We start from the raw sequence: 27,369 nt of genomic DNA on the forward strand, positions 1-27,369 counted from the left end.
TTTTTTTTTTTTAATTACTTGATAACAATAATAGCAATTAAACATGGCAAAACTGCAAGCAAACGACACTATAAAAAACTTGACCAAATTTTGAAACAGCATTATGAATTCTCTATTATTGATCATTGGGCAATCTATCCCATTCTCAAAGTAATCATCTTTGTGCTACTACATACATAAGCTTGCATCAACTCATACTTTTATGGTTGGCAAATCCAATGGAACTTAACATTAAAAAAAAAAAAAAAGGAAAATTGAACACCGTGCTCAGTTTGTAAGCAAAAAGTGATGCTGGTGGTGAAAGTTGCACACGATAAAGTGGAATTTGAGTAATTAGTATTGAAACAATAGCTCGAAGATGATTGCTGCTGCCCCTGTTCGGTGAATATATTCTTGATGGATGGAGCAAGATATGGTGGAACTGGCATCTTCGACGGGAGAATTGGCAATTCAACTTCAAAATTTAGTGCATGAATTAAAGTTTGCTTGCATATGTTGGTTTCAGCAAGTGGTCATCTTAGAATTAAATTTCATTTTCCATTTTTGTATTGTTCGTTTTCTATACGCTGCTGATAGTTCTTCCCCAATACCCCTCCAAAATATCATTCAGGAGTAAAAGTGCAGCAGTTAGATGAATGAACCAAAAATTTTGCTCTCTCCATTTTTGGGCAAAATCCACTTTTTGTCCATTAACTTTGAACTAGAGACACATTTCGTCCCCAAACTTTTAGGCACGATACATTTAGTACATGAATTAATAATTTTTTGTCACATTTATTCCAAAAACGGTAAATTGTTTAATTTGAACGGAGAAGACTTGCGTGTCTTGCATGTGACCGCTAGGTAGAAACAATTTTTCAGTCAAAATCAACGACCATGTGCTAAAACATCCAAATAATTATACCGTTTAGAGCCGAAGTTTGATTTGACAGCATTTCCCTCTTTCCTTGTCCCGCTCCAGTAGAAATGGTTAAATTCTACTGTTCCTGCTAGTGGTTACTTGTGTCTTTTACCTGAAATAACTGAAGTTGGATCAAAGTGAACAGAGCAAAAGCTCTTTGGATATGTTCATCAATAAAACAGTAGGATAAGCTTGAGGGCATAATAGAAACATTCAAATAATCCATGAACTCCACAATTAACAAATTGGAAAAATAGTAACATTCTTTTTAAACTTCTAACAGTCCAAAACAAATTCAGAAGCCATTATCATTTAAAGGACATTACTACCAACTCGAAGTTCTCAGAGAACTCAATTACATATAAAGAAGAAACAACATGGTACTCAACCCAACAATGAAGTCCCAAACAGCCAGAAATAATGGAGAAAAAATATATATTTTTTCAGATGCAGAAGCCGATTCAAGCCACAAACAAATATAGAGGACAATCCAGATCACGAAAACACACAGTCACTAATATTCTAATAAAAGATCTAGAAGAATAATAATAATGGGCTTGGGATTTCAGGAGTGGCTGGAGAGCCTTGACAAGAGTCCTCGTATTTGGCTGGAACTTAGCCTCATACCGCACAGAGACCGCTGCCACTGCTGCTAGCTGCATCAACAATAAAACAATGAATTAATCTTTCCTACACTGACAGTGTATATACCGTCAGCATTGGATGAATAACAACCATATAAAATTTGAATTTAAAATCTAACTTTTGCATAACTGTCATGAATCCAATGATGATAGTGTATACATTAACAGTGTATATAAGATTTACTCTAAAACAATAAGCATTATTAGATTCTCGGTACCCAGCCCCAAGAAAAGATAAGGGACTTCTGAGGGGCCTGGATGAAGGTAGGGATTTCTGTCACTGTATAACCAAAAACTAAGCCGGATGCAAGACAGAGAAGTTGCAGAAAGGACAAATGGTATGGAGATAGTAAGAGGAGAAGCACGGGAATGAATCTTAACAAACTCCTTTTTGGGGTAAGTAACTGAGCTTTGGATCCATAGATTGTTTTACTTTGTCCTCGCTTAGTCTTGGAGTTGCCTAGAAACACAAAATTAGTCATATGTTGCCACAGAGATGGAACCTTGGCTGAAAGAAAGCAGAGGGTGATAAAAAATGGAGACGGTACTTGACTAAAGGCAGTAAAAAGGGCCAATCCAAGGGACAAAAGACTCTTGTCCACGAGGCAATGCTGTGATGAACAGGCTTCATTCTAGTTAAAAGCTCAAGGGAAACCACTCCAAAGCTATACATATTGCTTTTCTGCATCAGTTGCCCTGTCATTGCATATCCATGTTCCATATCCACCAGCGAATTAACTGATGAAAATTCTTCAAAAAAGGAACATCTAGCCACAGATATGTACCAAAAGTACACAAACAAAGCCCCTAGTGACTTAATTTACAAGCATGATGACTTGAATAGATTGCGATTTCAAGATAACTAATTAACTATGATAACTAGGAAGGACAACTTTGCCAAAAGAAAGAAGGTGCAGATTCAACCCCATCCAAGACAATAGACAGTCACAATTTCTTCAAGTTATGAGACTATCCAAATGAAGCACCAAGCATATCAAAACACAACAGTAACTAGCTCTAATAGTCAGAAATATGATTTGGTTTTTAAAGTTCAGATGGCAGTTCTATGAGATAAGCTATGACTCTTCCAAGAATGTGCTCTATTAGGAAACTAAAACTGAAAAGCAGGCGTGGCTATTTACTATGTAATTGAGAGTATAACTAAATCAAATGAAGGAGATCTTTTCCATTGTTTTACAATTCAATGTGACAAGTCAAAGGCCCAATAATATATGTAGGATTTAGCAAAGACAACTGTCACTTTTGCCCATATTTTTCTGCTAGCTTTTAAGAAAAGCAGCTGTTATACTTTGAAAAGGAAACCAAATTAAAGATGTCATCAACCTAACTCAGTCCATGGTTATTAAACTACTTACCTAGTAAACTGCAACGGTGAAAATTTGAAATCCTGAGAACTTTTTGAGATGTAAAAGCTATAGAAACCAAACAACTTCTTTATCAAAATGAATGAAATATTCATCAACAATGCTCAATATTTATGTGTGAACTCGTTCATTGTTGCTACTTGAAACTTGAAAGTGTTGCACACTCGCGTTGCTGCTTGCCGCATGAAAATTTTGTTCTCTATGTTGGATCTAATGCAAATGTTCAGCGAGAATTATTGACATCTATTTAGGATTCATAATATATTTTGGTCATAAGAACTATAGAACTCATAGGGTCAACTCAAACTCTCAAATCAATCCACATATTAGCGTATACATCATCTTTCACTTTCCCTAAAAGTGAAAATGTAATTTATTGAACATGCACCAGACAAACCTGCAAAGATTTGTTTAAGAGTTGCCTGAGTTAAAATTCTAACAAACGCAACCAAAACGACATGCAGGTGCCCATGTACTATATCCTGAAACGGCGATCAGATGTGCATAAACCATCTACTACAGAACCAGAATCAATATGAAGATCTATCTCAATGTTCAGAATTTGATCCCAACATCTTGTCTTTAACTGTTTGCAAGTGAAAAGAGATTTTCTTAACATGAGCTTAACAAACCCGCAAAGATTTGTTTAAAATTTGCTCGAGTTAAAATTCTGAGAGGTGCAACCAAAACTACATCCATTTATAGGCTTACTGTATCCTTGGCAACATCAGATGCATAAACTATTCTCCATACAACCAGAGTTAATATCAAGAATTATCACCAAATTTCGGAATTTGTTCTCAATATTTAAGGGTTACTCAACCATTGTGCTGCTTAGCTTGAACACTCGCAAAACAGGGTACATCCACCCGGAGAAGCATCAGCAAGATGCACTGCTTTCATTTTGCAACAATTGTTTGAAGCAAAATTAGACAAATAGAACAACTTATGTTATCTTTGTTAAGACAATTAGCACACCTATTAGAATTCCACAGACTACACATCAGAGCCAAAGTCCAAATTACAAGACCTGAATTTAGGTATGGCATTGTGGTGTTGATGAAATTGGTAAATCTGGCTGCTTTAGTTTATGAGATATAATCTTGATTGTGAACAAGAACCTGCAGGAAACTTTCTATAGCCCTCATCTATCAATTAAAACATTGCTACGAGTTTCAATTTGTAACATCAAGATTGCATTTGTGCATCTTATAGTAGTTTCTGACTAGACACACATGCAATAAAATTGCTCCGGTGTCTTTTTTTCCGGAAACGTTAAATATTTTTATTGATAATGTGTATGAACTATACACTTGCTGAGCAAAGGCTCAAAGAGAGCTATACAAGTGCATTCAAGCACTGAGGGTGAATCCACTCCTCATCAAAAGATATGCTCAGAGCATAATTGCTTATATGACGATATCTATCACTATTCTCATTTCTAGACAAAAAAAAATGAGCATTACACGAACATAGAGCCTAAGCTACTGATGTCCTCTAGATGAGAATATGAGCTCATTTCCTTGGCTCTATTGGTTCTGATCATCTTCAACAGGTGTTGCTGTCGGATTCTGACTTGGATTTTAGTCCACAGCTGTTCACTTGCCTTACATAAGGCAAGTTTAACCGCCATAACTTGGTCTTCAATCTTGTTTCCTAAGCTAAACTCCTTCAAGGCCCACTGAGCTACCACCTGTCTATTGTTATTTTCTACCAGTATGCCTATTCCCATCATTCTTCCTCCTGTTTCCGCTTTACTGCTAGGCTGATATATATCCTATCATTTTCATCCCCCTCCTCTTGCTGGTCCAGTTCTGCTCTTGTTGTTTCTTGTATGCTCATCTTTCTTTCTTTCTCCCTAACTTCATTGTATTCCATCCATTCACTCTGTGCCTTTTGTATAGTCTTAAGTGGATGTCTTGGAGATGTATGAAAACCCTGTCATTTCTAGCCTTCCAAAGCCACCACAGGATATTGACAGTGAAGGCTATATGTTTCATTCCTTCTGGCCTGTTCCTAGCTTCTATCACTACACTCTACCATCTACTGAAATTCCCTGTATAGTCATCTAGTCCATCCCACTTCACTGGTGACAAATGCCACACTTCTTGAGCTAATCTCCAGAGGAAGAAAAGGTGTTCCATTGTTTCTATGCCTTCCCCACAACTTTTACATATCGGATCTCCCATCCTGATACGAACATCGCCAACTTTGTAACGAAACCTGTAAAAGATTAGCTTCAGGATCGACAAGAGGACACCAAGTTTGGAGCGAATGACCTCAACCCGTTAATCACGTGGTTAACGAACTTTGGTATAATGGTAGAAGATGCCACAACCTAGTGTGATTCTAGATTGATAAGTCACGAACACCTAGAGAAATTTTAAGGTATTCAAGAAGTCTTGGAGAAACCAAGAAAACTCTCAAATTCTAATTTATTGATTGAATGCCTAAATCATTGGAAGTGTGGGCTATTTATAGCCTTACATAGAGATGAAAAACTAAATAATGTGGAACTAGTCTAGAATTGTGGGCTTGACTAAAACTAAGAATTGTAGGCTTGACTATTTCCATAAGACTAAGAATTGTGGGTTTGACCGAATCTTATGAGGTCATCCCTTAGGTAAATAAAGCAAAACTATGGACCATTAAGCCCTTATTACAATGACATAACTAAAACAGCAAATGTGATTAGAGAAGGGTCATACATGGTTCTCTTTGACATGCACCACACGGATGACCTTCATTCCTTCATGCTCAAGTCCCTCAATGACCTTGGAGACAATTTCTTGGGCTTGTATCTCATGAACAAGCCCTTGGAGTTCCTCCCTCATCTTCTTAACTCGTGCTTGAGTCACGGGTTCTAGGGGAACTCGAATAGTTCGCAATGGTGTCTCTTGGTTCATATCATCCCCCTCCTCTTGAAAAGGATTTGTTCTCAATCAACTTCATCGTCTGCAAGAAAAGGAGATAGATCAGAGACATTGAATGTAGCGCTCACATTGTACTCACCGGGTAGGTCTAGTTTGTAAGCATTGTCATTGATGCAATTGATGGTTTGAAATGGCCCATCTCCTCGAGGGAATAATTTATTGCACATTTGGACTGGGAACCTTTCCTTGCGTAGATGTAACCACAGCCAATCACCAGGTTCAAACACAACGCGTTGGCGTCCCTTGTTAACCTGTCGAGCAATTTGGTCCATTCTTCGCTCAATGTTTAGGCGTACTTGCTCATGTAATTTCTTGACAAAATCTGCTCATTTAGCACCATCTATGTTAATGTGCTCAGAAGAAAGTAAAGATGATAAGTCTAGCGGTGTTAAATGATTAAAACCATAGACTATTTCAAATGGTGAAAAATGAGTAGAACTATGCACCGTGCGATTGTATGCAAACTCAACATGGGGTAAACACTCTTCTCAAGTTCTAATGTTTTTTTTTTTAATGATGACACGTAAGAATGTAGATAGTGTACGATTGACAACCTCAATTTGGCCATCAGTTTGTGGATGACTAGTAGTAGAAAATAGCAATTTGGTACCCAATTTTTCCCACAAAGTTTTTCAAAAGTAACTCAAAAATTTGACATCCCTATCAGAGACAATTGTGCTAAGCATGCCATGCAATCTAATGATTTTTTTGAAACCTAAATCAGCTATGTGTGATGTATCATCTGTTTTGTGATATGGTATAAAATGTGTCATTTTTTAAAATCTGCCAACAACAACAAAGATGCTATCATTTCCCCTCTTTGACTTAGGCAACCCTAAAACAAAATCCATGGAAATGTCGGTCCAAGATTCCTTAGGTACAGGTAAAAGACTATAAAGACCATAGGGTTGAAGTTTAGACTTAACTTTGTGGCAAGTGATGCATTTAGCCACCATTCGTTCCACATCTCACTTCATCCTTGGCCAATGGAAGTGCTCTTGAAGGATAGCTAAGGTTTTAGCCACACCAAAATGCCCCATCAAGCCACCTCCGTGTGCTTCCCTAACAAGTAAAGAGCGAATAGAGCAATTAGGTATACACAGTCGATTGAGGTAGAAAAGAAATCCATCAAGAATGTAGAATTTACCTTGAGTTACTGAACCACAAGAGTCATAAATACCTGAGAAATCTGAGTTATTAGTGTATAACTCTTTAACTAATTCAAATCCTAACAACCTTGCATCAAATTGAGTGAGCAAAGAGTACCGGCGTGATAATGCATCAGCAACAACATTAGTTTTCCCCACTTTATACCTAATCACATAAGGGAAGGTTTCAATAAATGCAATCTACCTAACATGACACTTATTCAATTTGTGTTGTGACTTAATGTGCTTAAGCGACTCATGGTCAGTGTGTATGACAAATTTCCTTGGTCTCAAGTAATGTTGCCAAGTTTCTAAAGTACGGATTAAGGAGTACAACTCCTTATCATAAGTGGAATAGTTCAAAGCTGTCCCATTGAGTTTTTCACTAAAGTATGCAATTGGTTTGCCTTTTTGCATTAGGATAGCTTCAATACGTACCCCAGATGCATCACACTCTATTTCAAACATCTTGTCAAAGCATGGCAATGCAAGTAGTGGTGCGTGTGTGAGTTGATGTTTAAGCATTTGGAAAGCACGTTCTAAAGCATCGCCCCACAAAAATGGCTCATTTTTCTTAATTACAGCAGTTAGAGATGCAACAATGGTACTAAAATCTTTAACAAATCGTCTATAAAAACTAGCAAGACCATGGAAGCTGCGTACCTCACCTACCGTGTTTGAAGTAGGCCATTCTCGAATTGCTTTAACCTTCTCCTCATCCACTTTGATTCCCTGTTTACTCACAACAAAGTCTAAGAAGACAAGTTTATCAGTACAAAAGGAGCACTTCTTAAGGTTAGCATAGAGCTTTTCCCTTCGAAGTACATCAAGAACAAGCTTCATATGTTCAACATGCTCATCTAGGCTCCTACTATACATCAGGATGTCGTCAAAATATACAACTACAAATTTTTCAAGGAATGGATGAAGTACATGGTTCATCAATCTCATGAATGTACTAGGTGCATTAGTTAGTCCAAATGGCATAACTAACCATTCGTACAAGCCATGTTTGGTTTTAAAGGCCGTTTTCCATTCATCCCCCTCTTTCATTCTAATTTGATGATAACCGCTTTTTAGATCAATTTTAGTGAAAATCACGGCACCATATAGCTCATCTAACATATCATCAAGTCTAGGAATACGGTAACGATATTTTACCGTTATTGCATTGATGGCCCTACAGTCAGTGCACATTCGCCAACTTCCATCTTTTTTAGGCACCAAGATGACGGGAACCGCACATAGGCTTAAGCTTTCTCGTGCCCATCCCTTTGTTAGAACCTCTTTGATTTGGCGTTGGAGCTCCTTTGTCTCATCTGGCCCCATTTTATAGGCTGGTCTGTTAGGAATTGGGGCACCTGGAACCCAGTCAATTTGATGCTCAATTCTCCCTATTGGTGGTAGTCCATTTGGAATCTTATCGGGGAAGACATCCTCATAATCCTGCAAAAGAGAGACAATACTAGATGGTAGAGTGTTAGTAAGATCACTTGTAACAACCAACACCTCTTTGCACAAAAGTACAAAGATTGATGTATTAACACTCAAAGCTTTTGTTACTACATTGGCTTTTATCAATAGATTTTGCCTTTTCTCTCTCTTTTTAATTTTGGCCGGCTCACCATATGTCTTTTTCCTTTCAATTTTCTCGGTCTTATCATTTTCTGTTGAGCTCTCGACTTTTTCTATTTTTTTCTTCTCATTCTTGAGCTCACTCAGCTTGATCAAGCTTTCTTGATCTTCACGAACTTGGATAGGAGTGAGTGGCACAAGCACAATCCTCTTCTCGCCTAATGCCATCAAATGTAACTCCCTTGTCGAATTGCCATGGTCTCACCAATAGTATGTGACATGCTTGCATAGGGACCACGTCGCATAACACCACGTCCTCATACTTTCTAATTCGGAAAGGTACTTGGACTTGCTTGGTCACACGAACATCCCCACTATCGTTCAACCATTGCAAATGATAAGCTGTTGGATGTCGTAGAGTGGGTAGTGCTAGTTTCTCCACCATCAAGGCACTAGCGACGTTAGCATAACTACCTCCATCTATGATCAAACTACATACCTTGCCTTTGATATAGCAACGGGTGTAAAAAATGTTCTCCCTTTGTGCATGGTCGGCGGCTTTCACTTGGGTTGCTAAGGCTCGTCTGACAACAAGTCCAACTCGTTCATCGACGGGCAATGCTTCCTCTTCTTCCTCAAGGGATGGCAACTCCTCCTTCTCATCTTCATCATCGGTGAGAAACTCACCATTGGGTAAGATGATCATAGTGCATTGGTTTGGACATTAGTTAGCAATATGCCCTCTGTCTTGACATTTGAAGCATCTAGTATTTCGATTTCGCCCATGCTCGACTCAATGGCAGTCTTTGGTATTGCCTTAGACTCCCACTTAGTCATATCCGGCCTCGGTCTTGAAGGGGTGGAATTACTCGACCCTTTATCCTCCTTCTTTGGTGGTGTAGTTCCAGGATAAGAGGGTGAAAAGTTGGAGTAACTCCGAATCGAACCCGTCCTTTTAATTCTCCTTTCAATCTTGATGGCCTTCTCCACCAAGTCCCCAAGTTCCACATAGTAGTGTAACTCCAATTGGTTAGCGATTTCGAGTCTTAGTCTGTTCAAGAAACGTGCCATTATTACTTTTCGATCCTCCATGATGTCTGCCCGTAGCATGAGTATTTCCATTTCCTTGTGATAGTTCTCGACACTTCGTGCTCCTTGGTTGAGAGTTTGAAGCTTTTGATACAAGTCACGGTAGTAGTGGCTTGGTACGAAACGCTTCCTCATTGGTCGTCTTAGCTCCGTCCAAGTTTGTACGGTAGGTTCACAACTCTTCCTTCAACTAGTGGAGAGTTGATCCCACCACACAACGGCGTAGTTGGTGAATTCGACCAGGACCAACTTGACCTTTTGCTCATCCGAGTAAGTATTGCAGTCGAAAACAAGTTCAATCCGCTTCTCCCACTCTAAGTAGGCATTGGGGTCTGATCATCCTTGGAAGGGCGGAATTTTCATCTTTATACCCGGAATGTAGTCATTTGAAGGCCTAGCATCTCGCTTGGACCTACCTTGCTTATGCTCATAGTTGTTGTCCGAGTTAGAGTCGCTAAACTCATGTGCATAAGCCTTTCCACGGCTGCCTTTAGAGCTTCCATGAAACAACTCTAAGCTGTCAATGCGTTGGTGCATTAGTTCAAGTTTTTGGTTCATTATACGTCCCAATTCGCTTTTGATTGCGTCTGTGAAAAGTTTACGATCAAAAGTTTGGGAGCTTGCTCCCCCCTCGTTAGCCATGGTGAAGTATAGGGTAAAAATAATAATGGAAAGAAGCAAAGTTTACCTCGCACACTTCTTCATGTGTTTAATCTCACTCTCGTGTTTGAACACTCTAATGAACTCACCAAGGTGTTTTCAAGGCTTCTCGATCAACTCTTTGAAGAAGTTAGAACTCCCTCTAGTGTGGTTTGACTTACCAACCAAGGTCACAAGATTGTAGCACTTTGAATGAAAAAGAACAAAAGATGAAGGGGTTGACCACAACTCAATGAATGACTCAAAATTGAATTTTAAGGATCCTAGACAAAACTCTACCCGAAACTGAAATTTTGAGCTGCTGGTTGCTGCATTTCTGGTCAGTATTTTGGTAGGTAAATGGACACTTAGAGGATTTAGAAAGACACTTAAAACTGACCTAATGATGCACGAAAATTTTCAGAATCAATGATTGGACAGAAATTCTCCAACAGTTGCAAAGATGGAACTCGAATGGAAAAGAAATTTGTGTTGCGGTGGGACTGTTTTGGAACCCCAATGCTGACTTTTCCTCCTTAATCCTTTGGAAACAAGGATTAGTCTTCCTATCTGCTGGTTCCCATGAATTCTAAGGTCAAGATCAAGATTGGAACTGATACGGTTGTTTTTTGGGAACAACGCTGAAAAATTTGACTTGAACAGATTGGAAAATTTGACTTTGAATAGGTTGGAAAATTTGACTTGAATAAGCTGAAAAAAATTTGACTCCAATATTTCGATAGTCAACTTTTATGAGGGCATTTATCACAATCAATGGTCAAATTTGGAAGCTTTCAAGAGTCAAATTTCGTGGTTTAGGAAAGTTGGTTTTCATGGCTGAATGTTCTTCTTCATATCAATGGTCAATTCTGGAGGCTTTCAAGAGTCAAATTTTGTGGCTTAGGATGGCTGGCTTTCAAAAGTCCCAACTAAAGTTCCAAGAACTTCAAGATTGTGGTTTTAAACAATCAAGAACTTCAAGAAACCTAAGTTTTGATCAAGACAGATTTCCAAAAATTTTGTAAGGTCAGCCAGCTATATTCTTCCTTTTTTTTTTTTTTTTGTATGTAAACAACAAGAAGACAAGGTAACAACTAGATAGGACTCTAAACCCCTTGCTACAAACTGATTTTTTTTGGATGAACAGTAAACTCAGATGATCAAATAGAATAAAAGACTGGAATTAAATGGATATAACAGAATAGAAACAAGACACAAACACAAACAAAGAGTCAAGAATAAGACACAAAAAAAAGGTTGGACCAAATAAGTCTAACCACAACAATTAACAACAACTAGACGCAAGTTTATGACACGACAAATCTGAAAAAATAACGCAAGACCACGATACAACAAATCTGAAAATTGCGGATAGCAAACTTAGAACATAAAAACAGAATTTTCGTCAACTTGACTCGAAAAGCAAATAAATAAAGGGATATAACGTGATACCTCTTAACTAGCTCTGATTACCAACTGATACGAACGTCGCCAACCTTGTGACGAAACCCGTAAAAAATTAGCTTCAGGATCGACAAGAGGACACCAAGTTTGGAGCGGATGACCTCAACTCGTTAATCACGTGGTTAACGAACCTTGGTATAATGGTAGAAGACGCCATAACCTAGTGCGATTCTAGATTAATAAGTCACGAACACCTAGAGAAATTCTAAGGTATTCAAGAAATCTTGGAGAAACCAAGAAAATTCTCAAATTCTGATTTATTGATTGAATGTCTAAAACCGTTGGAAGTGTGGGCTATTTATAGCCTTACATAGAGATGAAAAACTAAATAATGTGGAACTAGTTTAGAATTGTGGGTTTGACTAAGATTAAGAATTATAGGTTTGACTATTTCCATAAGACTAAGAATTGTAGACTTGACTGAACCTTATGAGATCATCCCTTAGGTAAATAAAGCAAGACTATGGACCATTAAACCCTTATTACAATGACTTAATTAAAATAGCAAATGTGACTAGAGAAGGGTCACACATGGTTCTCTTTGACGTGCACCACATGGATGACCTTCATTCCTTCATGCTCAAGTCTTTCAATGACCTTGGGGACAATTTCTTGGCCTTGTATGTCACGAACAAGCCCTTGGAATTCTTCCCTCATCTTCTTAGCTCGTGCTCGAGTCACGGGTCCGAGAGAAACTCGAATAGTTCGCAATGGTGTCTCTTGGTTCATATCACATCCTGGTTCTGCTATGAATTGTTTCATTGACAGGTAGTGCCAAGTTCATGCATTTCCATATAAACAGCTTCAATTTGTGCTTGACCTTGAATTTCCACAGATGTTTCCATAGCTTCTTTTTCTCCCAGCTTGTCTCCTCTCCTGTTGCCTCTCTCTGTTGTTGTTGAGTACATCTTTGCCTGTTAATTTCTTTATATGCAAAAGTTACTGTGTATTGGCCGTTCCATTGTATAGCCAAAAAAGGCAATCCTCCCTGTTTGTCTAGATGATTGGGATTCTCGGGATCCTCTTTACCTTTTCTTCCTTAAACAATTTAAAGAATAGTGGCCTTTTCCGTTTGAAGTTGTGAATCAGGTCCTTTACTTTTTAAACTCTGCATTCATGAGGTTTAATTGATCTCGGCTTCCCTTGTGGATTCTCAGGTAGCCAGTTATCCTCCCACACCCTTGTACTTTTACCATTCCCAATGTTCTTTCTGGTTCCTTTTTCCACCATCTCCCTTACTCCCATTCGGCTTCACCAAATCCAAGAAGCATTTTGTGGTACTTTGCATCTGAAAATGGATTCTTTGTGGTAGAACTTGGGTTTTAAGATTTTTCCATTGTCACTAATTTCCACACTTGTTTCCCCAGCATAGCTCTGTGTTAATCTTTGCCATGAGCGTCAATTAACTTTCTTTTTCCCATTTCCTCTCCCCACCAGAAGTTAGACATCATAGAGCTCAAATCCTTGCACAATCTGACTAGCAGCTTAAAGCATGACATGCATGACATAGCATATGCAGGGAGTGCCATTGTCACTGCTTTGGGAAGCACTTCTTTTCCTGCAGCACTAAGCAGTTTGTTCTTTTATTGTTTCAGCCTCCTTTTACAATTGTCTCTAATGAAGCCACAAATCTGTTGTTTGGTCCTTGTGATCACCATTGGTAACTCCAAGTATTTACCCTGAGACACAACCTGGATATTCTCAAAATTCTGGCAAATCTCCTTCTGTGCTGTCTGTGTTACATTTTTACTGAAAAACACTGAGGATTTTGCTAGATTTATCATCTGTCCAGATCCTATCTCACACTTAGAATCTCTTTCAACTCAGATGCTTCCTTAGGGTCTGCCTGGCTGAAAATCAGTGATTAAAACCACCAACATATTAATGTGATAATAGGTTTTACTTTGAATTCGACTACAAGGTAATAGATGATGCAGGCTCCCCTCGAAGTAGAAACAAATTCATATCATAGAAAGAAAATTCAAACGTGGCATTTACAGAAGAGATAGAAAGACAAAGGAGTAAAAGGGCATTATGTTGGTACATGATAACAAAATGTTCCAAGAACTCGAGTGGAATGAAGATGAGTCAGCCATGTCAGCAGCCTGATTGGAAAGGTTAAAATCTGGAACCTTTGCTCCATAATCTTCGAACACAACCATATTGCTGGATCTGATACTCCGTGAATTATAGCAGGTAGAACTTTCTCATGCAAATATTCAAGTCCTCTGGCAACATGAACAGTGATTCTTGGACCTATAGTACAGCTGAGTACTGATCCCTTCGAAGTTTGCCCCCTTACCATCCTGTAAGCACAAATACAATTCAAGAAACATCTTCAAACCATTCATGGTTTCAAAAGATGACTTTGACTCAAATCAAACTGAACAACGCATTCACTAGATGATGTATCAATTTTCTTAGAATGCAGTATGTCACACAACGATCCCATGGTTGCAAAGTCATAAGCTACCACACAAAGATTCACTTGTACACAGTAACCAAGCAGCTCCACAAGATTCTCAAGCTTTAGCCATAAGGCATACAAACCTTTAAAAGGCACAACCTACCATTTAGTTGCCTTGAGAAAAGATATGGCAGCATGAAAGGATAAAGAATTGCATACACGGGTACGTGATATCAGCACTGAATTGCTTGACACTTACCTGTGTCAAGAACTCAAAGTTTGATTTTGGCTCAGATGACACATCAAGCATTTTTGCAGTCTCAGCTTAACCACTTTCCAGGTTGAATGGTACTCTTCCATAAGACTGTTCACCAGTTAAAAGCCTTTGCCAGAAATTACGCGTCTTTTCTTTCAACTCATCCAGAGATGAAGCAGGCATTTCAATAGGTGCAATTGCCTTTTGCTGTGACATGACAGGAGCTGATACCTTGAATCACTTTGGTGCGAGAGAAGCCCAAAGGAAAGTATGTTAGAAACAATGCCCCACTGACAGAAGTCTAACTAGAAAAGTGATCTTACCGTACTTCAATCTAGTAAAACTGGTAGTAAACTCAAAGTTCTCCTGTAATTGGTGCACCCTTCTTAGTTTATTGAAATTGACCTAATCCAAAAGAGTGGAAAAGGAGGATAAAATTACTACAAGTGCTTGCGTTTTAGCCGATACTCTATAAATAGACTTAAAATATACCACACAACTGGATATAACTTGACGTATGGATCCAAAAGAATCTAACTCCCTCAAAATTTTTGGCTAACATTTGCAAGTAATGCATACAAATCACATCAACATTAGAGTACCGTGCAATGTATAGCATATTAGAAGTGAGACATTCAATTCTCTACAGACAAGCAATTTACAAAGTATACACTCCTTAAAGCAACAGACTAAACAAAGCATACAAAAACATTGAGGGACTGGTCCACTTTGACCAACCAAATTCATGACAAATGTGAATCAAAAGTTAAACTTCTTGGGAGGAGCTTTTCCTTTCAAATAAACTAATATCTCATATCACATTCTCATCTGCTATATAATTCGTGAAAATACTCATTGCCAAATAGCAATAGCAACACCAATCTGTTTTCTGTTACAACGTCATAAAAAAAATCCCTCTACAAGTAACTTCAGGACAAACTAAAAGTAGATAAAACATGGCAAAACAACCAGTGTGGAGGGAATCAAAGACACAATATTCACATGTAATAGATATAGGCATCCTTCATATCTTTAGCCATCTTCAATCTTTGTGCTGGAAGAATGCCCACAGTATCAAACAATCAATGCACCAAGGAAGCACCATACATCAGAAGCAAAAAGAGGCTTAAAATGTAGAAAGACAAAATAGTTTACCCAATCTTCTGGAACAAAAGCCATAAGAAATCCATTGCAAACACCTAGTATCATTACGTCCCTAAAGCTGTAATATTTCACCAGCCTAGATAGAACTTACTTATCAGTCCATTAGAAGGAAGAATAGTAGGGAGTCACTTCAAGGGGAGCTGTGAAGAAGTTCCAACGAACAAAACACAACCATGAGCAAACGGCCAACAGCAGAAAACAATATCTGTCATGTTAAAACTGCATAAGAGAGAATCATAAGAACATACAGTCAGCATGATTCTTTGAGCTTTTAAAGGGCTCATGCTCATTTGATGATAGGACTACTCAACTCGACAGGTACGGTAAAGCCATCCATGCATCCTAGTTCTCTTCCTCAGATAAATATCACCATCAGCAGTTCTATTTTCCAGATGTACAAAGTAACCAGGAGGACAAGCATATGCATGAAATTGGCAGTCACTTCATGTATCTACCACCATCACCAGATAGACCATATACAATCATTTCAAATGTGGGTTTGTAACATCAATACATATTGCCAAGGTTCTCTTATAGTTTGTATGGGATGCCGAGCTGACAATCAATGACAGATGCATAAGCTTAAATCCAAATCAAGAGGTTAATCAGAGGGAAAACATTTCATCTTTCAAATATATTGCAACACCATTCTGTATCCCTCTAATAATAAGACATGATGAAACTTATATTGACGGAAAATTCAATTGAAAACTGTAAAAACTAAACGAGTGAAAGCCGCTTTCTGCATCCAATCCACTAAAAAACAAATTAATTGCACTATGAGCACTTCAAAAATTTGAACCAAAAAGCACAAACAAATGCCTTCAGAAACATATTTGGCTCAGACACCTGCGTATTTTTATGCATCAAAAGCAGACCAAAGTCACAATTTGACACTGATGCATAATCCTCCTCAATTGATCACAGGTTTCTACAAATATACACCCTTACAAAGTTAAAATACACGCACAGCTATGGAATCATATCATTGAATAAAACCTTATAAAACTATTTCTGGGCTATAATCAATTTAAACACAGGATCCAATTTCATATCCTTTTCTGCAAAAAAAAAAGCATAGCATTATCTTTTCAAAAATGCCAATTTACAGTTCCCAAATGCACAAGTTTTCATGGTTATTCATATTTATATCTCTGCATCATCAAAGGAAGTGGTACTGTACAAAAATAAACAATAGATAAATAAAGAAAACAAAGAAAGAACATGTCAGAGGACTTCTATCCCAGGATCCAGCCAGAAAGATGATAAGAATGAGTGCCAAGAATAAGACTTAAACACCTACCAGACTTAAACACCTGCTTCATTTAAGACTTAAACACCTACTAGACAGCAGGAAGTAAGGGAGCTTTATAGCAACCAACAGTTGATGTACATAGACTATGTATATTCCGACTAAATGAAATGGCCAAAATGCAACCAGCTGAAATATCATACCAGCAAGATGAGAGAATGGTCACGATATACAGGCATATCAGCCAAGAGAGAAAACAAATGGCAATAATGTCCACAAAAGCAAATCAAAACTGCCACAAAACAGAGAATCCATATGAAAGGCAAACTTTGGTTGTGCCAGATTTCCATATAAGACAGGTGAACAAGGAAGGAGGCCACTTCAGATGTTATAGTAGGATATAGGTGGATAAAAGGACGAATTTACCACTCACACATCGTACAATGCAAGGCATTCCTATGAATGAGCTTTATCGGAAAGATAAAATACCAACCATTCAAAGTACCACCATCCATACTGTTTAAAAACTAACACTGATACTGATAATTGAAATCCATGTTGACTTTACATGCAAACCAGGTTAGACAGATCTGCCATCCCCAAGAGTAGGCTTTCAAAGGACAAAAACCGAGAATTCATATTTTCCCATTTGAGTTTTACTTGTATGCTTATTGATCAGTGAAAAAGTTCATGTTTCCATCTGAAAGAACTGTAACTGAAGCAATGATGCAGCAGCATCTAACTCAGAAGTAAAAGGTCACAGTTCAAGTGGTGAATTGATATTTGCTTCTAAAATAAAAGGTTGAGATTTAATCACGATTCCCTTAAAAAGAAAATAAGAAAAAAGAAAACAAATGCTATCCAAACGAAATCTTGTCGAGGAATAAAAATAACAAGTTCTCTGGATAATCTTTGCACTAACTTTGTACATTCATGGCCTGCACTCTAACTACCAAAAGATTGATCAACGCAAGTGTATACCACAAGGTATAATCAAAACATAGATACAGCGATTTTGTCTTTTTCCCAATTTATATACTTCCTTCCTAAGATTGCTCTCCAGCAGCAAGTCATAGGAGAAACTGAAGGTTGGGAACTCACTAGCAAACATACTTAAGCCATCATAAAATAATAAAATCTAATCCAAAATAGCCAAATTCCAATGGCACTCTTCTACACAGTATCCTTGGACTTTACAGTCCATAACAAGTACCAAATTATGTAATGCATTCTTATTAAACAAGTGCAAAGTAAAATGCTTGTATTCTTTTGTCTAAAACAAGTTGATTATAGTCATTAGAAATAAAAACTATGAGGCTTTCTTGTTTGTAGTAACTTCTACTTCTACTAAACCATATTATGAAAAGATACTTTCACAACAGAAGTGAAAGCCTCATGTTTTTTTCTAGTCAAGTAGGTAAAATAGAAATTCACCAAAGGCAAGGAAACAGTGGCATTACAATTACTGGCATGCTTCTTTACATGGTACCCTTGTATCATTCCACTCCTTCACAAGACCCTGCCAAGTGGCTTTAAAGTGCAAACGTACTGCTTCAGCCACTGAAAGAGGTACCTGTCTGTTGTTGGAAGCCATACCAATGAAAAAAGGACAGCTTACTAAGAAACAGAACATTGAATCCAAAGACGTCCTAGGTTTAAGAAATTCTTCGGGCACCAAATGCATGGCCCTTCGCAATCATAACAAATCAGGATTGCATACCCTGCTTCAATACTAGTCATGACTCAAGAGAATAGGAAATTCAATTTCAGAATTTTTCTAGAGTTCGGAGGGTAAGCCATCAAAACTGGCATTAAACAACCTAATCATAAAAACTATAAAGTATCTAGCAAAGAAAAGGACAAAGAAAAAGGAAAATTAGCTAAAACAATTCAGCTTGTACTGCTGGATCTTTATACTGGTAAGAGAAAAGCTTTTTCTTCTCAAGTACATCAGCAGAATGAAACTGCAAGGAATTCATGGCCTCAAAAGGGATATACTGTTTCTAATCTTAAAATAGAGAATTGCCCTAGTTCAGAGATACCTACAAAACCATCACGAGTCTCCAATGTGCTAATTATGGTGCATCTGCATGAACCAAATAGATGTTTCCTGCTTGTCCTGAAGAGTTTTGTTTGTTTGAATTTTCCATTTTCTAGCTCAAGACACACATTCCAGCAGTGGGGAGACCGGTGTCGCGAGGGAAGTCCACAAACAAGAAACTTACAAATAATGCCAACAAACTCACTGAAGTGCATAATGTGTGTTCCATATGAATTAGAGTAGGACATTTGACATACAAATATTTTCACTGCAAGAAATTCTTTTAACAACAAAGTTCTACCTATTATTAACTGGTCAATAGTTACAACGGCAAATATGGCTAACTAACGCATTACAAGGTGTCCAAGCCCGATATTCAACAGCATTTAAAGCCAAGCAGTGAGTAAAGACAGCCCTCCAATACAAGCATCTAACACAAATATGTCAGCCAACGATGGTCTACAAAGATGGTCTACAGCCAACTTCTTTACTTCTATCAAACATGAAGTCAGGTGGCAGCTCATGAGGACAAAATAACCCTCCTGTATGCTCAAACCTTCCTTCCCAATACAATTGTAGCTTAATTACTCTCAATACCCATCTCCTTTCTCTTCAACTCCAATGCCATGCGTTCATTTTCAAGTTTCATCCTTTCATTTTCTATCTTCATTATTTCCAATTCCCTGTCCTTTTTCCTGCTAAATTTTTGCCATTTGAAACGCTCTTTCTCCAATTCCAACATTTGGGCCTGAATTTGCAGCTTCTGCTCTTCCAATTGAAGTGACCGATGACTCATCCACTGCTTTTGCAAAAGATTTGCTTTCATGCCTTGTGGCATCACTTGGTTCACATCAGTAGGTGCACTCTGTGATGGAAAAATTAAATTTCTGCTACAATCTAAAGCACTAAAAGAATGACCATAACAGCCATCTTCATTGCCATGACCATGCTTTATCCTTTTAGAGGAACTCCCAGAAATACCATATGGCATTCGTTCCACATGCAAAGCATGACTCTCCTCGTAGTCTTCACGATCATCCAATTCAGCATCCTGATCATCCTCTTCATTATCATCTGCTGGGTGCTTCCTAATATTATTCTCATCTGGATCCTCTCTACTTCTGAGAGCCAAGCGCAATGACCGTTGCAATTCAGGGTCATGAGGCAAATGTAAACGGTTTCCGTTGTGATAAGAACACATCTCTTCATAATGCAAATGCTTTGAGCTGAGGATTTTCCTTACCTCCTCCTTTGCTTTCTCGGATACATGATCCATCATGTCCAAAAGTGCAGGATTCTCAACCACCTCACAAGAAGTTCCCCTTCCAAGTATCTCATTAAGTCTCTTATACCTTTTGTTGAGGTCATTGAATTTATCCTCACATTGCTGAGGTGAAACAAAGTGGCCCCTTTCAGCCATGACCTTTGAGACTGACTTCCATTTTCCTTTTTTCTGCAAATTAGCAAATTTCCTTCTGGCTCCACCATAATCTGCAGCAGCCTCCTCCCCTATGTAGGAAACAGCAGTAACTAAGAGCCTAACCATTGTATCAGTCCATTTCACACGTTGCCATGGAAACCCCTTCTTCCCTTTACTGCTCTCATTGTGGCCATCAGCAGCATCTTCAGTAAAACTTGGCTCATCCTCATCACTCACACATTTAGCCTTATCTCCCTTGTTAAAATCCGCCAAAGAAATAGTATGATCATGCTCTTGCATGCTTCCAATTGTGAGTGGAAAATTCTCATGGATTGTCTGATGAGCCATTGACCCTTGTCTGGAATGAGATTGATTATGCTGGTGCAGGGAAAAAGGGTTTGGTTGTTGATGATGTATTCGCATAGAACCTTGTAAATCAAGACCACCAAAGGAACCATTTCCTGGCATCATGCTCCCTGATGCTAAATTTCCTTCCATAATTACCAATAAACAAATTTAGATCAAACCCACAGAACCAATCCCTTTAAAACAGTCTATACCACTTTACCCTTAATAAAAGGTTCTTTTCCAGAGTTCAGTTATGACTCAGATTCTCCGCAAAACCCTGGCCGACTAGCAGTAAATCCAAAATCCTGCGAGAGCTTCAATTCAACTTCCTCGAACACATCTAGATAAAAGATCCCTTTTCACTTTTATTTCCTCATAAATTACTTCAAGAATCCCTATATGAAATTATGCATCTTTTATTCTGAAACAACCTTTTCTACAAACAGGTAATAGCTGCAAAGGAAGATCAGGGATATCAACTCATACAATGAAACCCAACTTCATAAACAATCCAAAACTTATACCAACACCAAAATCCGAACAAGAACTCAAAAGACAGCAATCTTTAACAAAAACCATAAAAGCTCGAACCTTTCCCAAGAACCCACAACTAAAATATCTATGTTTAGTCGAGAAACTTACACTACAGCAAATGACCAGAAAGGCGAACCAGCTGCTGTTAGGGCGAGGACTTTGGATGCAAACGAGACGAACATTACATCTGAGACAAGGCGAAGAAAAAGACAATAGAAGGTGTATTTGGGTTTATGGGTACGCATAGAAAACCTTAATAGTAGCCAATGAAGAGATGCTGCAGATACAATGTATGGGAGGATCAAATGGGTCCACTTTGCAATTGATTTCAAGTATCATGCTGAGAGAGACGTATTGGTGCATAGCAAAAAGTCAAAATAATTGCACTTTGCACCCTTTAACGAAATTCAAAATTTCATTTTAATTCTTAAAATTTAAATTGGGACATTTTGGTTTTTAAAAAATGCGACATTTTGGTTTTTAAAAAATATAACTTTGTTCCACTATAGTAAAACCAGTTGCCAGAAGTGAGACACATTTGATATTTAGGTGGGACAAATTTTTGTTTTACAAATAGAATTTTCGCTTAATTTCCAATATTTATTATAATCAATATTTAGATGTCAAAATAAGATACACTAAATATTGATTTGACTTAATTGCCTTGAATTAGTTTATAAGACATAACATGTCTTACTGTATATTGTTTTATTTGTTTTACAATAGTATTTGTAAATTTTGATATTTATGTGAAATTTTGATATTTTTAATGAGGATTGGTATCAAAATTTTTCAATTGTAATACTCTATTCATTCTAATGTATAGACTTTTAAGTTAAAATTTTGCATTACTAGTAACATAATTAGTAACATAAAATATAAATTACTTGAAGTCAAACAATTATAACTTAATTTTAATCTATTTCCAATTTTGATATGAGATTCAAAAAAAATTCTTACACATTTGTTCAAAAGTGAAAGAATAAAGCATCTTAAAACATTTGTTTCCTAGTATAAGAGAAAAAATTATTTTAAATACAAGAAAAATTAATTATTATGTAAAACTACGTTCAAATATTAATTGATTTTACAAATAACCTAAGATATCATGATGCAATATAAAGATTTATAAGAATAAATATAACATGCTAATGCACGGTTAAAACTATACTACTCTTTTTACCCACCCGTTTTCTTTGCCTTCTCTCTACTTTCAACCTTCTCTCCATCGTTCTTACACCATAGGAGGGAGATCTTGGCCCCAAGTCAATGTCTACTTTCTTCTTCCTCTATTTTTTTTTTGTTTAATAAAATCTATCCTAAACTATCTTAGTGGGAATTTTGTTTAGTTTATTGTTATTATTTTCTCAAATCTAAAATTTTTTTCATATCTACATGTTAGATCTAAACTTTTTTGGACTTGCTTTTTAGATTAGATCTAAAATTTTTTGAACTTTCTTTTTAGATCTCAACATCAGTTTTGAATTTGAACTAGTTGGATAGCATATTAGAGAGAATAGACATACGCATATATTTATGGAGTAGCACGTGCAACTGATCAGATTTGATGATTTGTGATTCACAGTGTATTCTTTTTTTATTTGTAACTCTGTTAAATCTAATAATTTTTCAAATCAGATATATCTGTAACATGTTCTATATATTTTCTACCATCAGTGCAGTTTTTTTTGTCAAGCAAATCGTGCTAGATGATTTTCAACCAGTTTATTAATAATATTGACTTCTATTTTATCAAAAAAAATTGACATCCTATTATTTAGACATTTTAGGATGATGGTAGAAAGAGATTTTTTTTTTTTTTTTTTGAAGAATGGCATTCCAGAAAAAAGGTTGATATGAGCATTCAAGGAGGAAAGGGGTTTCCCACTTAAATAAATCATAACAAATATTGAAATGTAATGGACAAGTTGAAAAGATCTTTCCTTTCCAAACCATTCTTGTGTACCAAACAAGGGCTTAAGTTTTGAATAGATATTAAATAGGGATAAGATTGATCTGATTAGGTATTGATTAGGTTAGTTACTAATTTAAATTTTCACCTTGTAAACCTATAAATAGGCCTTGTATCTTTGAGTTTGATATATATAAAAATAATAATTTCCCATTTTTGTGTCTACTTTTACATGGTGTTAAATTAAAGACCCTAGGGCCTCTACTTGAAATGCTACTTTTACCCCCCCCCCAAAAAAAGCTTGAACTTGAAGTTCTGGTGGAATCATGTGAAATGGTGCAAGGTGATAGGGGTTCTACTAACTCGATCTTAGAAGACTTCGTCCCCACTTCTCCCAAGGGCGAACCCAAGAGTATCAGCGGGACGCCTGCCTAACTCTCGCCAGGACTCGATGTCATTCTAGTTCAAACTTAAAAGTAAATAACCAATAATAAAGTTCGAACTGAAAAGAAGTTGCTTCCATACATAAGTGTTCAATCTTACATCACAAGTTTTCAAAATACATCAACTTTCCCAAAATATAAAACTTCCAAAAGTCATCTAATCAAATACATTCAAAACCCTAATCAAAAGACCATCGAGTCGGATTCTCCACAATTCTTTCTATTCTAACTCCTGTTAAGGAAAACAAAGCTAATGGGATGAGCTAACGCTCAGTGAGGCCAAGAAAATCATGCAAGCACGTAATTCAAATAGTAATAAAACTTGTACGAGAAACATAGCTATAACATTCAAGTAATTCATGAATAATCACATAACACATTCAAGAAGGATACGGGAGCTCTCAAGAGCTAGATTCCACTTGCTTTGCCGGATCTTGATCATATACCTCCACATGATAACACTCCGTCAACCGGACAGGTATATTTTATCCGTAGAACCCCACTTTACTTCACAAATCCCGTTCACCGTTACACCCCCTGTTCCGGGCCGGCTCATCATTTAAAAGGCGATACTACTCGAATATGCCAAACAAGATCTCTCAAATAGATCAAGCTTTACGAAATCGCATGGTTCACCAAGCTTCTTGACAAAGCCCATGCCGGTTCGAGTCACAAGGTTAGTCTATGAGTTTGGGCGTCCCCCAAATACGAATATGAATATAAGTCGATGAGCAGCGCTCCAATCGACGATTCCAAATACGAATCATAATTACGAATCATGAATACGAATCACGATAACAACACATCACACGAGTCGAATATCGAATCACATAGCACATTTCAAATATGGTTTCATTTGAAAGAGAACGAGTGCGATAAAATAGACACTCGTCTCGACAATTCAAAATTCACATAGCGGATAAGAAACAATTCAAGTACATAGCAACAAATTCATGCACTTGGACTCACCAAGTCAAAAAATGAGTAAACGAGCAAATATGCTTTTAGGTGTTCGCTCCGAGACTCTCTTGAAGATCCTCTTGAGCGCCTGAGTAAATAACGAGTTTTTCTATTATTCACAACCATGCATCAATCAAGAGTGAACGTATACTTATTTAGACTAAGTTAATGTCTTAAAAGAGAACTTTAATCTCTTGAAAATCGAGGTTCAAAAGTGAGAATTTATTAACACAAAAGAAACTGATTTTCTCCATGAAATCGAGTTTAAAATGATCGATCAATAACAAAGGATAGAGAAAAGTTTCCAAAAACTCACTTCCCATCAAGTCGGAAAATTTCAGTTTTGCGCGTCAAATTTTGAAAAATCAGATCTTGCCCTCGGTAGATCCAAAAATGGAAAACTTTGTACTGTTGAAAACTAGATCTAAAGTACTAAAAGTTCCTAAAAGACAATTTTAGTGGCTGTTCCGAACAAGCAAGGGAGTTTTAGTCATGTTTCTCGACAATCTTTGGAAATTCGGAAAAATTCATAGAAAGTGAACTAGCCTTTGAAATTCGTAACACATTACGAGTTCATAACAGAGTTTCAAATAGGAAAACGGAACTAAATTCGAAGTTTTGAACATTGATACATAATAGTCTAAAGTCGGCTGAAATTTGAACACTGATCAGGAATTTTTCACATTTGAAAAGCAAACTTTGGGATATCATTTGGGTATCGAAATGGTCTTAGAATAACACCAAATTTGATACACTTAAACCTATATATATGGACTACCCTTTATCAAATTTCACGCAAAAACTTACGTGGGAAGGCAGTTAACAAAGTGACAAAAGTTCGGAAAATGTTTCAAGGACAATCTGTCTTCTTGCTTTTATTTCTTTTCCAAACATTTTGCACAGTGAAATCAATCCAAATTCAATCCATTTTTGAAACCAAGGTCCTAGAAACCTTTAATAAACACTTGATGGTTTATTGACGTCAAAATTTTTGAAATAAAACATCCCACAACAAAATAGACCAATCGGCCAGCAACAAGGAAAAGCTTTCCAGTTTTCCATCTTTATCGCACTTTCAAAATCAGGCCATAACTCACTCAATACAAGTTCAAATTAAGAATAGTTGATGGCATTGGAAACTAGATTCAAAACTCTACATTTCATCAGAACAAGTCATTTTCAAAATCAGTTCACAAATGAGAGAAAATAGAGCCACAAGATGCAGCTTCTACCTTTCTCTCGGATAGACAGTCAAAACGGGACAGCAAACTTTGAGGAACCACTACGGCTCACTCAGTTCGAACTAGAAGGTGAATTTTACATCGTTGGAAAGCTACAAATGTCTATTTCAAATGCCACAAATGGCACTCGATTTCGACCTTTGTACAAAGAGTTATGTTCGATTAAAAGTACAATGTTCGGACAGCCAGAACCCATTTCCAGTTTTCTTTCAATTTCGAAAATTCGATTTTTGCTCAACCAAACCAAATAATTTTTGGTGGACACTTTATATACACAATATACAATATATGAGCATCAATTTCACAGACAACAATCATCAAAAATTTTGAAATATCACAGAGCACCATGACCAGAAATTTTCGGCCAGCTCAAGTCTCCACTTCCTTTGATTTTCCTTTCACTTTTCTAACCATAATCAACTCACTTAACATATAAACAACATTAATCAAGCATTTAATCCTCAAGGCAGCTACCTAAAGGTCACACCAAGTCCACTAGCTTAGCATTAAAGCAAAATAAATTGGGTTCCTCAAGTCCTCTACCTAGTTTTATGCTTAGGATTCAAACCCTTGCAAATCCAACCGTAAATCTTGTATTAAATGGAGAGATTAGATGAGTTGATGGTTACCTCCTTAGTCTTTGAAGAAACCAGAAATTTTCACCAATAACCCTCCAAGAAATTTCCACTAGATGATGTCCTCTTCCAAGCTCAAACTAATCTCCAAGTGATGTGTGAGTTGGGTGGTGAATTGTGAAGGAAATGGAAGCAAGATGAAGTGAGATGGAGTAGAGCGTTTCTCTTCTTTTCCCTTGCTATTTTCGGCCAGCTATGAAGTGAGGAAAGAGAGGGTTTTATGTTCTGAAGCTTCCTTTGGAAGCTTGAGGAATTTGTGGCCAAAGTTTGTACAAAAGTCAACTAGGAACAGTGTCGCGCGCGGGTGTTGTACCACCGTTTTCTCTCTTGTTTGTTATATCTGTGCACTAATCCTCAAATGTAATTCCTTTAACACTATAAATATTCACTCTTAGTAGTCTAGTATAAATTTTCCAAATCTCCCCTTAGTCGTTTTGACGCGAAATACGTGAACTTCCAATTCGCGCGCGTTAAGGCGAAATTTAAAAGGAATTCATGTAACAATAATATAATTAACTAATTCACATCTAATCCCTCAATTAACTGTTCTTAGTCTACTATTGCTCATCCTTAATTTTTCAAAATTATTGTACTCTCAGATCGAATATTGCCTCGAAAAATGTGTACTCGTTATTCCTTACTAAACGAGCCTCCGAAAAATTAAATTTGTTAACGGGATGTTTTAAAAATATAAGTGAAGCATGGTTCCATGTAAATGGATTTAAAATGGTTGAAATAAATTATTCGGAGAAAACAGGTGAATAAATATTTAAATAAGCCAGTAATTGAAGATAAAAATAAGAAAATTTTCGAGTTCTCACAACCAAAGTCTTGACCAGAAGTTAGATGTCTACACCAAGTAATGATTCTTCCACATCATAGATTGACATTAACTTGGATGAAACCAACAACGCCTTAAGGTCCAAAATCGTTGAGATGTATATTTTGAGCAAATACAATTTGAGATACATTAATGGA

At 37.1% G+C, this 27,369-nt stretch overlaps 1 protein-coding gene and 1 pseudogene across 2 annotated transcripts; both read right to left on the reverse strand.

The window, feature by feature from the left end:
* Nucleotides 1-1,362: 1,362 nt before the first annotated feature.
* On the reverse strand, nucleotides 1,363-21,401 carry LOC113735739 (PTI1-like tyrosine-protein kinase 2; annotated as a pseudogene).
* LOC113734862 (uncharacterized) lies at nucleotides 19,109-21,449 on the reverse strand. Of its 2 annotated transcripts, none has more exons than XM_027261610.2 (2): nucleotides 21,309-21,449; nucleotides 19,109-21,119 (listed from the first exon to the last, which is right to left on the reverse strand). In XM_027261610.2, the coding sequence occupies exon 2, from the start codon at nucleotides 20,814-20,816 to the stop codon at nucleotides 19,479-19,481; it is 1,338 nt and encodes a 445-aa protein (XP_027117411.1). In that variant the 5' UTR covers nucleotides 20,817-21,119; nucleotides 21,309-21,449; the 3' UTR covers nucleotides 19,109-19,478. The 2 variants fall into 2 exon arrangements, with proteins under 2 accessions (XP_027117411.1, XP_071938602.1); XM_072082501.1 differs by having other exon boundaries at nucleotides 19,109-20,971; nucleotides 21,309-21,443.
* Between the last annotated feature and the right edge of the window lie 5,920 nt (nucleotides 21,450-27,369).

The sequence above is a fragment of the Coffea arabica genome, chromosome 3c, assembly GCF_036785885.1.
Source record: "Coffea arabica cultivar ET-39 chromosome 3c, Coffea Arabica ET-39 HiFi, whole genome shotgun sequence".
In the NCBI taxonomy this organism is placed as follows: Eukaryota; Viridiplantae; Streptophyta; class Magnoliopsida; order Gentianales; family Rubiaceae; genus Coffea; species Coffea arabica.

Bases quoted from the DNA above. Each gene is read 5' to 3' on its own strand.
- LOC113734862 (XM_027261610.2), bottom strand. From the start codon at position 20,816: ATGGAAGGAAATTTAGCATCAGGGAGCATGATGCCAGGAAATGGTTCC.